This window comes from Octopus bimaculoides, chromosome 8, assembly GCF_001194135.2.
Source record: "Octopus bimaculoides isolate UCB-OBI-ISO-001 chromosome 8, ASM119413v2, whole genome shotgun sequence".
Lineage (NCBI taxonomy): Eukaryota > Metazoa > Mollusca > Cephalopoda > Octopoda > Octopodidae > Octopus > Octopus bimaculoides.
In genome coordinates, this window is record NC_068988.1 from 12,949,612 (window position 1) to 12,962,124 (window position 12,513).

The following is a 12,513-nucleotide window of genomic DNA, read 5'->3' on the forward strand; positions in this document are numbered from 1 at the left end:
CCTTATTTTTCCAACCATTATATACATGAATTACCATTGAACTTTAAAAGCTCAAAGACAATATAATGTATTGGTATATTTATTTTTTTATATATCATTTTTTTAATATATTATTTTCTTCATTTTGTACTTCTTTGTAAAAAACATTTTCATTCTCCCTCTTCTTGAAAATTTGCTATGCAATGAAAGCCGGTTAGAAATCTTTATTAAAATATGCTTCCAGTTTAGCATTCTGCCTTATTATTATTTTTCATTTTCCTATATATATATATATATATATATATATACAGAGTGGATAGCAAATTAGATGCTACACTGCCCTGCAGTGCAGCTAATCACTGCATATCAGAGTTCTAGAACAGACTGTAATGTTACATAACTGGAAAAGAATAGCATGCAGGTGGATTATGGGTTTGTCTTGAACATTCAGCTTATTACCTCCTGACCATACCTCAGCTTAAACATAACTGACTAGGGGTTACAGCAGCAATATTTTAAAACAGAATCACTCAGGAAAATGTATCAAAGCAAATATTTGTGTTTTTAAAAACACATTTGATCAGTTCAATCTCCAATCATCTTTATTCACACTCACTCTCTCTCTCTCTCTCATATATATATATATATATATATATATGTATATATATATATATATATATATATATATATACACACACACAGCTATATAAATGTGTGTTTGTATACATACATCTCTCTCTATGTATACACACACACATGTGTGTGTGTGTGTGTGTGTAGTAGGCTGGATCTGAACTCAGAACAATTACTTCTAATGGTATCAGAAAATTGCAACCAGCCCCATGCTTGAACAATGATGTTAGCAGCATTTAAAAACAGGTTCTGAGTTCAAATCTACCCAAGAAAAATATAAGAAGTACATTCACCTCAAGACAGACAGAGGTCGGTTTCATCGATCACAATACCTCAGATATTATGAAATATAAATACAATTATAATTCATTCTCTAATATAAATGGCAACACTTTGCCCATCAACAAAGTCTTTTTATAGATCTCATGTCATATAATCATTATCATTGGGGTTATTGATGACATCCTTTTTAAAAAAAAAAAGGTTTTGCTCTGTGCCAACATCAGAAATAATTTTGAATTTCTGAGACAAGGAATTATAGTGTCTTCACAGTCTTTTGGCCATGGTACCTTCTGGTTTTCTTCAGATGCCTGTCACATTTGGTAATATCCTCAGATGTCGACTCAAAAATTAACCTGTGCCACCATGAGAAACATTTCATAATCACACACACACACGTTTATGGCATAAGAATTCAGAAACTTCGAGAGATGTGAAATAATTTGTTTTTAATGGTGAAACTTAAAGGAGATAAAACTATAAATAATGATGCGTAAATACCAAGTTAAAAACCCCTTCCTATCCAAAGGGATTTTTAACCCAATTTACAAGCTATTATTTATAGCTTCATCTACTTCAAGTTTCACTGTTAAAAACAAATTATAAATATGTATATATCTGTATATAGTTTGGAACTTGCATTTTTTTGGCTTTTTATTCTAATAGTTGATAGTATACAGGACCTTTCTTTTTAGATGGGAGGAATAACATGAGAGAAACAAGTGTTCATATTCACAAACACAATATGACACATGAAATAGGATGCATACAAAGTGTAATTAATATTGATATAAATACTCTGAGGCATTTAATAACAGAAGCCATGGGCTCACATATGATATAATGGTAGTCAATATTAAAAACATTTTAACAGTTGTAGGCTTAAGAAGTTATCAGTTATACACACATGTTGAGTACATCTATGATTAACATTCTAGCTAAGACCATCACATCAATTTTTAGACACAGTGTATCTAGAACTACATTATCCTATGTGTCCTTCCCTTTTCTAACAGGGAGGTTTGACTGCTATTTCAAGTAGGCTTAGTCAATGGCTTGTCACAGATGTGTGCATACAGTTTATGTTCTCAAATGGAAGTACATAGGTGGTGTTTAGCTTTGTAACTCAGTTGACTTGTTAAACTGTACATGATCTCAACTACCTGTAGAGATTTAAGGGAAGAAAGGCTTGCTCTTGTTCCTCTTGAGTACAAAGATGGAATTAAAGCTGAGCACAGTTTAACAAAACAATCAGCCACTGCTCAGCACAATGAATCATGCTTCACAACCTTTAACACAATCTACTTAGAGCCACTGACAGTCCAGAGTAAGGGCTATAGATACAACACAGTCAGTTATGGTGACAAGATACAAACAGATAATATCTTGACTAGGTGTCCATTTCTTAATCAACAGGGCCATCTCAATTTCTACAAGTATATTGAATCAGTTAACATATTTGTAGGTACTAGATAACCAATTACAAGCCATAGCCATACCGTCGTACTGACTATGTGATACTTGTATGCTATCTTCACCTTAGGATAAAGGAATGCATTGAAATCATAGTATGGATTGATACACAAAATTTATTATAGCAAATGCTGCACTCAGAGTACTAAAGAAGGAAAAATTGTTTTTTTTACTCATGTGGAATTTTCTAAAACGTTAAATATGATATTTCAAAATCTTTTCTAAGCATAGTTTTCTATACAGTTTTGTTTTTCAACAGAATCATCATCATCATCATCGTTTAACGTCCGCTTTCCATGCTAGCATGGGTTGGACGATTTGACTGAGGACTGGTGAAACCGGATGGCAACACCAGGCTCCAATCTATTAAACTATAATTTTTTTCAAAGTCTCTTTCTTTCTCCATTTCTTCTACTCTCTATAATACATACATATGTACATCCACACACTCACTTACATGTCTGGCAAACCAATGGAGTATTTTCAAACAATAAATAAATTGAGATAAAAATGAAAAATACTGAATAAAAATAAACTACTATAATCATTTTCTCAGATCAATTTCTTCCAATAGGAACTTTTTTTTTGTTTTACCGAACTATCCAAGTCTATCGCACTTTTCCTCACACTCAATTAAAAAATAATAAATAAAATAAGACAGAAATATAAACCTCATTTTTACGTAGGAAGATTTTGTTTACCAAACCTATATATGATGTGGTCTAGGTTTTCTTTTCTAATTGCTTTGCTAATGGTTCCAGGTGTTCCAAATAATGGTAATGGTACTGCATCGTAGCTAAAAGGCCTTTATCATTTTGTACATTGTCTTTGCTGGAGTAATCAATATAATCTCCATTCAGGGTGGTCATTTTCCCGTTGAGTGCATTTAAAATTGCATTGCCAGCACAGATATCCCATTTCTTGATAGCTGTTGTGTGTACATATGCATTTGATAGCCCTTTAACAACATTTAAAGCTTTGTAACCTGGAAAAAAAAAAGAGAGAGAATACTGTAATACAATGTATGATAATACAAATGAATATTAATTATTTTCTGGAGAGGAATATAGTCAAGAATATGACCTCCAGAAGGATGAAAAGGCAAAATTGATCGTGGCTGTGTGATAAGTAGCTTGCTTACCAACCACATGATTCTGGGTTCAGTCCCACTGCGTGGCACCTTGGGCAAGTGTCTTCTACTATAGCCTCGAGCCGACCAAAGCCTTGTGAGTGGATTTCATAGACAGAAACTGAAAGAAGCCCGTTGTATATATGTGTGTGTATATATATATATATATATATATGTATATATATATATATATGTCTGTGTATGTGTTTGTCCCCCCAACATCGCTTGACAACCAATGCTGGTGTGTTTACGTCCTTGTAACTTAGCGGTTTGGCAAAAGAGACCGATAGAATAAGCACTAGGCTTACAAAGAATAAGTCCTGGGGTCGATTTGCTCGACTAAAGGTGGTGCTCCAGAAGAAGAGTAAAAAGAGTACATGTTTTTTTTTTTAAACATTTATTCAAAGAACATTTATCAAATTCTAAACAAATAATTGTAATGCTATTAAGAATACATTGGTCTTGGGATGTTACAGCTAGTCCAATCATGCTTTTGTAGTATTTTCATACAGAAGAGTTAAAAGTCTTTATTTACTTGCAACATCTACCAGGTCAAAGTTTGTAGGGACATGATATCTCTGACACAAAATTTGTTGTAACTGTTACACATTTTAGACTAGAGACTGCGAATATGCTCACCTGCTCCACCAGCTTCGACCACAACAGTGTTTTCTCCAAATGCTTTTTTGATAACATCTACTACTTTTCCTGGATGAGAACGGGAAACAATGATTTGTGTAGGCTTCTCATTGGACAACTGGACTTTCTCCAAGGGTTTTAAATTTGATGAATGCCCATAACTCACCCATGCCCAATCTGAAAATAGGAGTCCAAAATTAAAGATGAAGAGAAGAACAAAGAAGAAAGAATGTAGGATAAAAGTGTGAAATATAACTATTTTAAAAAGCCGTGTCTAAGAAAAACACTTACAAGTTTGATCATCAAATGGACTATGAATAACACCAATTGTAGGATCACCATTCACAGCCACACAAACCATGGTTGTAACATATTGACGAAGGTCCTCTGTGAAAGAAAAAAGACAATACAAGGAAGAAAAATTATAAAATTATATTATTTCAGTTAATCCTTTAACATTCAGATTACTCTGTCAAAGGTAAAGCTTATTTTTTACTCATTGTTTTGAGTATACTCATTGTTTTCTTGCAGCTTAGAGATTTTGATGTGATTGTTTTACTTTTAGAATGACATTGTAAAGTGGGTGTGAGAGGCCAGATCTGGCTGGTTTAAACATAAAACAGGTAGAATAATTCAGCTAGATATGGCTGGTTTCAATGCTAAAGTGTTAACATACATTTTACAAGAATGCTTGGAGATTGGTTAGCCATATCAAGTGTTGTAACAATTAGTAACAAAATGTTTAATAAGGGTTAAGGCTTTACAGTTGGCTGACTTTCTTAAAGTCAACTACTGAGATGTATGGATAAAGAAAGTGGGGAAGAGTAAAAGGGAGAGAGATAAAGATATATTTTTTTCTACTCTAGGCACAAGGACCGAAATTTTTTGGGAGGGGGACAGTCGATTAGATCAATCCCAATATGCAACTGGTACTTAATTCACTGACCCCGAAAAGATGAAAGGCAAAGCCAACCTTGGCGGAATTTGAACTCAGAATGTAAAGGCAGACGAAATATCGCTAAGCATATTAGCTAATTTTCTAATGAGATGGATTAACGTTGCCCATTCAAAAAAGTAACTCAGTTCTAGGTACAGTTTCAGAGGGGCAACCTGCATCTCACATTCTCAGTTGATAGTTTTACATGAAATTTACTTTTCAGTTACAAACACTGTTGAAAACCTTGTACACAAAAACAAGCAGATGGGAATAGCAAACGGCTCTCCACACATTGCCGAAACATACTAAAATGTCCATTGAATGCATGGGAAAATACTCAGTACATGAACTTTTGAATCATCAACATTTTAACATCCATTTTTCCATGCTTGCATGGGTCAGACAGAATTTGCTGAGGCAGATTTTTCTATGACTGGATGCCTTTCCTGTCACCAACCTTCACCAGTTTCTAAGTAAGATGATATTTTCCTATGATCAGACATGTTTTCACAAAAGATTGAAAACAAAAGGCAGTAGCATGACAGTGAAAATCATTTACAACTATCACATGATATCAAAGCAAAGAGATAGTAGCACCCTCAAGCAGACATAACAGCCTTCTCAGTTTCTGTACACTCACAGGCTTTAATCGGCTCAGGGTCACAGCAGAAGAGAGTTTCCCAAGGTGCCACACAGTGGGACTGAACCTAGAACCACGTGGTTAGGAAGCAAACTTCTTACCAAAAAGAATAAATTTCAGGCAGGAAAAAAAACCAGCAGGCCTTGACCAACAGGATATCTACCACCTGGCAAGTGAGATGTGCATAATTCAAGTCCAAATCAAAGTGATCTGTTACTCTTTATTTTGTCTGTCTCAATGTTTGTAATTGTTTGGTATGATTCACAATAATTTTACTTGTCTTTGTCATTTTCCTTCTCTGAAGCAATAAAACTCTTGTATCAAAGCTTGTAAGAGAATTGTTACTGATATCTTTTGCCTGTTAAATCAATACATAAAAGTGAATTCTAAAAAACAGTATTTATTTTTAATTTTTATATTTAATTTGTAACTGAATAATAGGTTAACATGACTATCATTTTGTTTATAAATTGGTATAAGTCATATAAAAAAAAATCCATCTGTTCAATAAATAGATTTCTCTTTTTGAATAAAATTATTACAACAGCTGCAAGAATTCAATGACTTTTTTATTTTATAAATACAAAACAAAATGGATGTAATTGAGGATGCTTTCAGCTTATTACTAATCTCTGCTGGACTGTCAGACTATTTCTAGAGCTTATTTTTGGATAAAGAAACAGTTTGTTGGTTACTCTAAGAAAACTAATCTATCTCTACATTATCTTCATTTGTACATGCAAGTAAATGTGTGTGTGTGTGTATGTGTGAGATCATCATTGTTTCAACACCCATTTTTTTATGCTTGCTTGGGTCAGATGTGGTATATCATCATCATCATCATAGTTTAACGTCCATTTTTCATGCTGAGGTCTGGAGAGCCAGCGGCTACACCAGGATCCAATCTGATCTGGCAAGGTTTCTACAGCTGGATGCCTTCCCCTAATGCCAACCACTCCAAGAGTGTAGTGGGTGCTTTTTATGTGCCACCAGCATGGGAGCCAGTCAGGCAGCCCTGGCATCGATCACATCACGTTTGGATAGTGCTTTTTACATGCCACAGACATGGGAGCCAGTCAGAAAGCACTAGCATTGGCCATGTTTGGATGATGCAAATGTGGTTCAGAAGCAAGCTTCTTACTACACTGCCATACCCATGGAAAATATTTGTATTGTAGTTTTTTGTAGCTCTATTCTTCCTCTACAACTTTTGTTTATTGTTATTGAAATTCAAATAAATTTTATCTCTTTTCAGACATAGGACAATGGAATGCCAACCTTCACAGCAGCATACCTGCCCCTGCCCTCTTGTTAACTCTCTCTTTCTCTCCCTTTTTTTCACTCTCTCTGGCTGGGTAACTATGTACTTCCTCTACAGCAAGACACCTGTTTCTGTTTCTCTGTCACACTCTAACCATTTATCATCTGACACAAGATCACCTCCTCCAATATTCCTTGTCTTGCAAAGTTACTTGGTGACCCTGCCAGTGCAGGTACCACTTAAAAAGCATTCAGTCCACACTGTAAAGTGGTTGGCATTTGGGAGGGCATCCAGTTGTAAAAACCATACCAAAACTGACCTCGTCTATGCTGGTGCCATGTAAAAAACACTCAGCCCACCCCACATCTAACCATAAAAACCATACCAAAACAGACACAGAAGTATGGTGCAGGCTTCTGCCTGGCAAGCTCCTGTCAAACTGTCCAACCCATGCCAGCATGAATGGAAGACGTTAAATGATGATGATGTTGATTTGACAATCTAGACAACAATGTTCTACAGAATAGCCAACATACCAGTATATTCCTGAGTAGCGTCTAAAGGATCAATCCAAACAACAATTTGATTCAGTGGAATTCTCTGGTCAGATTTTATCTCTTTATTCACATCTTCTCTTTGCTTTGCCGTGTCCTCTATGTTGTGAAAATCAACTGGCTTTGTCTCGTGTTCTTCTGATATGACCTTAAAAAAATAAATAATATAAAATAAAAATCAGCTGATACATCGAAACAAGCAATATATATTATATGTAAAATAAAAAAATTATATATTTTAAAGAGAACTGGTTAATAGAACAATTATTACTTTTCATTTAAATTGAAAATATCTTCTTTGAAGTTTTCCAAACATCATATATTTTAGTTATCAACCTAAAACCCAAATTTCTCTACTAAAATGGTTTGATCTGCTCTATAGAAGCTCTTCCTAGACAGTCTCCATATGAGGCTTATACCAAAAGTAATGCTAAAGGGGCCATAATTTTTTTATTAACTGACCTAGGCCATTCAAACTGCACATGTTGGTAGAAATAACTCTTCTTCACAAAGACACCATTCCAAATAGTCTCCATTACAATTGATACATTTGTTCCAACCTTGAACTCAACACATGAATTCTTTTTTGAAAAAAACCAGGTCCTCATAGCTACTTTCACCTCATCCGTATCATCAAACATCCAGCAGAGTTTCCTTGCTTGGACTGAACAGGTGGAAGTTGGAGAGTGCCAGATCCAGGTTGTATGATGAGTGACCACTGACCAGGCTAATTTACTGATTGCCTGATTTTTTACCAAAAATGTGTGTGTTCATGTACTGTCAAGGTAAATGTGGATCATTTTCAGTTTTATTTCCAGTCTCTTCCTTCTAATGGCTTCTGCAAGCTTTCTGAGTGTCTCAATATATTGCTTGCAGTTCATGGTACAGCCATGTTCCAGAAAATCAAGAAGAATGGTGCCCTTGTCACCCTCAAAATAAGTCACCATGACTTTCTGTGCTGACTGCGGGGTCAAGAGCCAGAGTGAGGTTATATCATCCATCGTGGAGAAGAGGTGTAACACTGTTTCATAGATTAAAGCTCTTGTGTCCAGATCATAAAGCTATGCCCATATTTCATCCCCTATCACTAAATTAGAAGAAAATGTCTTCATTGGTTTCATGTGCATCCAGCAGATAAAAGAAGACCTTCTCCTTAAATCAGGTGTCAACTGCCAAGGTACCCACTTTGCATATACTTTACTATACCCAAAATATTCCACAATCAGACCACAGTTGAGTAGGAAGTTCAGAGACTGTGATTTGGGTGTCTTACACTATGGTCCCAGGTCATCCAATGCCACATGAGAATCAGAGAGACTGGAAGAATAAGTACCAGGCTTAACAAAAAAAAAATGTTTGGGGTTAATTCATTCAATTAAAATAAATTGTTCAAGGCGGTGCCCCAACATGGCCACAGTCTAATAACTGAAACAAGTAAAAGATATTTTAACTAATTCTCTAAAATAAAAATAAAAAATAAAAATGCTTTCAGCAAAACTATCCCAAAGTATACTTTCTATGTATAAGAAGCATGATGTGTTAGTCATCATAACACAATAAACAATGAATAAAACTGTCTCAAGGTTATTTTTTCTTAAGTACTTGTTGAAGAGAAAGACAAAAAAATCTAAACTGTGGCAACTGAACATATATAAATGATGATTATATTACACAGTTCTCATCAAATTATCTAAGTAGTGTGGGGTGAATGGATAGATGATGACTACAATAGATACCTAATCTTAAACATTTTTTATATTTGACTGAGGCAATTCAATATCAACAATGTAGAAATATAGCTTCCCATATATTTTTTATATACATACTAATGTAACACATTGTTTCCAGTTACATTTGTATATAATGTTTATACACACAAGTGCACAAATATTGCATTAGTATATCTTTTACTCAATTTCATCATTAGATTGTGACCATGCTGGAGCATTTCCTTGAAGGGTTTAGTAGAACAAATTGACCCCAGTACTTATTTTTTAAAATCTGGTACTTACACTATCAGTCTCTTTTGCCAATCTGTTAAGTCCCGGGAACACACAAACCAATCCTGATTCTTAAGCAAAAAGACAGACATATACATACATACATGTGTGTGTGTGTGTGTGTGTGTGTGTGTATGTGTGTGTGTGTGTGTGTGTGTGTGTAACAGGCTTCCATCTACAAGTTTCAGTTACAAGGCATTGATTGGCTCAGGGTTATTGTAGAAGACATTTGCTCAAGGTGCCACACAGTGGGAGGAAACTGAAACCATGTGGTTGCAAGGTGTGCTTCTTAACCAAATAGTCATGCATACTGCTTCCAGAACAATGACATCGGGGATTAGAATGCATAAACATGCTTATTTACATTTAGCATATGCCATCTAAAAGTGTCTTTGCACTTGTATGTGACACCAGCACCTGTGAGCCCTCAACACAAAGGCCTCTTCGCTGAGAGAGGGACATACAGGATATGCCTGTATGTATGTATGGCCATAGTTTGACTTAGCTTGATATGTCTTCTCGAGCACAGCAAACCACCAGAAGTCTTGATCTCATGATGAAGAAGGCATGGCTGTGTGCTTAAAAAGTTCACTTCCTAATCATGTGGTTTTGATTTAATCCCACTGCATAGCATGTGAAGTAAGTGACAGCTCTTGGCTGATCAAAAGAGTGGATTTGGTATCTGGAAACGGAAAGAACTCTGTTACATAAATCTACATGTCTGTATATGTGTGGTTGTGTGTGAAAATAATTGCAAACAAGTGTCATTGTCATACAAGCAGTACCCTTTGTTATCAACCTTCTGTCCAGTCATGGGGAAATATTACCTTGCTTGGAAGCAGGTGAGGGTATGTGATAGGAACAGCATATGGCTGTAGAAAATCTGCCTCAATGAATTTTGTTTGACCCATACAAACATGGAGGAGTGGATGTTAAGACAATGATATAATGATGAAATATACCAAATCTATTCATATGACTTTTTGACCTGGGGTTATAATAGAAAGCACTTGCCCAGAGTGCCACACAGTGGGACTGAACATAAAACCATGTGGAGGCAAAGCAAACTTCTTAATTATACAGCCATGCTTGCACCTATACTTATTCATAACTCTTATCACAATAGTTCAATCTAGGCTCAACATTCCAACTTCTGAAAAATGGTTTCTGCACTTACATAGAATCTATTCTCTCACCCATTCACCTGATATCAGCAACAAAATCTCGAAGTCTAATGTTTCTACCATTTATTGAACACCTTCAACTATCAATATTTGTTTGGCTATTTCGTATCTGCATTGAGGTTATCTAGCTCGGTCTGTCCTCACTTCTCTCTCTAAAATATTGGTTTTTTTAATCTCCTCATACACAAACACAGCTGGTGCAGAGGCACAACTGTGCTTTTATCATGCCAAACAGTCTGTAGCAATTAATATCCTCACTTACATGTATCTGCACAGCCTTCCTGCATTTATGCAAAACACACCCAGGCAACATCTGTCACATTTTGTCATACTTCTATTCCCTAGACACAACAGCAAAACTACCTAGAAACCTGGCAGCATGGCTGTATGGTTAAGATAATTTTGCAGCCACATGGTTTTAGGTTCAGCCTCACTGCATAGCCTAGACATATATACTGCTTTCATGAACAGGGACCTTGAAATCATCCTCTAATGAGGACAATTTAGCTTATCTTCTGCAACAGTATAAAGGACAACAGCTACATATATTAAAGTAACAGTCAAGCAGTAGATATGTCATATGCATGAGCAACATATAACCTCTACCCCATGTCACCACAAAGCTTTCACAACTTCTGACAATCTATCATGGCCAAATCTACACCCCATTTACTATGGTTCTTCTTCAGTCAGGACCCCACTCCTACTGCCACCACCATCTCAACTACAAAACTCAAAGGCAACCCATAGTGGAGTATTGCTGACACATCAAAAACAGTGCCATTGCTTTACAGAAGTATAGGTGTAGGAGTGGCTGTGTGGTAAGTAGCTTGCTTACGAATCACATGGTTCCGGGTTCAGTCCCACTGCGTGGCATCTTGGGCAAGTGTCTTTTACTATAGTCTCGGGCTGACCAAAGCCTTGTGAGTTGATTTGGTAGACAGAAACTGAAAGAAGCCCATCATATATACATATATATATATATGTGTGTGTGTGTGTATATGTTTGTGTGTCTGTGTTTGTCCCCCCAACATCGCTTGACAACCGATGCTGGTGTGTTTACATCCCCGTAACTTAGTGGTTCGGCAAAAAAGACTGATAGAATAAATACTAGGCTTACAAAGAATAAGTCCTGGGGTCGATTTGCTTGACTAAAGGCAGTGCTCCAGCATGGCCACAATCAAATGACTGAAACAAGTAAAGAGTAAAGTAGCCTAGCCAGTGGTTCATAAACTGATTTTAATGTGAAACCTTTATTTGACTTTCAAAAAATTAGTACAACCCATATGTAAATTTTACAGATAATTACCACCACTCCAATTTTAATAAGACATTAAATGAAACAAATACTGTTTTAAGGAGAGAATTTATCAGGAAAATGATACTATTTTCAAAATGATGACTAGCATTTGTTTTATGCAAATTTCATTAAAAGGCAGCTTGTCTTATGGCACCCCAATTTTTTTCAGAGCCCATTTTGAAAAATGCTGTCTTGCATTACAAATTAAAGGCTGGCCAGCCATATATCATCATCATCATCATCATCATCATCGTTTAACGTCCGCTTTCCATGCTAGCATGGGTTGGACGATTTGACTGAGGACTGGTGGAACCGGATGGCAACACCAGGCTCCAATCTAAATTTGGCAGAGTTTCTACAGCTGGATGCCCTTCCTAATGCCAACCACTCAGAGAGTGTAGTAGGTGCTTTTACGTGTCACCTGCACGAAGGCCAGTCAGGCGATACTGGCAACGGCCACGCTCGAAATGGTGTCTTTTATGTGCCACCCGCACAAGCCAGTCCA

The 12,513-nt window shown here is 36.1% G+C and overlaps 1 protein-coding gene across 1 annotated transcript in view; it reads right to left on the minus strand.

The window, feature by feature from the left end:
• LOC106874979 (inositol monophosphatase 3) overlaps positions 1–12,513 on the minus strand; it is a 26,657-nt gene that overhangs the window by 6,487 nt on the left and 7,657 nt on the right. Inside the window, exons 3-6 of the mRNA XM_014922914.2 lie at positions 7,507–7,672; positions 4,424–4,519; positions 4,133–4,309; positions 3,071–3,349 (exon numbers count right to left, since the gene is read on the minus strand). Coding sequence (XP_014778400.1) covers positions 3,087–3,349; positions 4,133–4,309; positions 4,424–4,519; positions 7,507–7,672 — 702 coding nt within the window. The 3' untranslated portion in view covers positions 3,071–3,086. The remainder of the gene's footprint in view (positions 1–3,070; positions 3,350–4,132; positions 4,310–4,423; positions 4,520–7,506; positions 7,673–12,513) is intronic.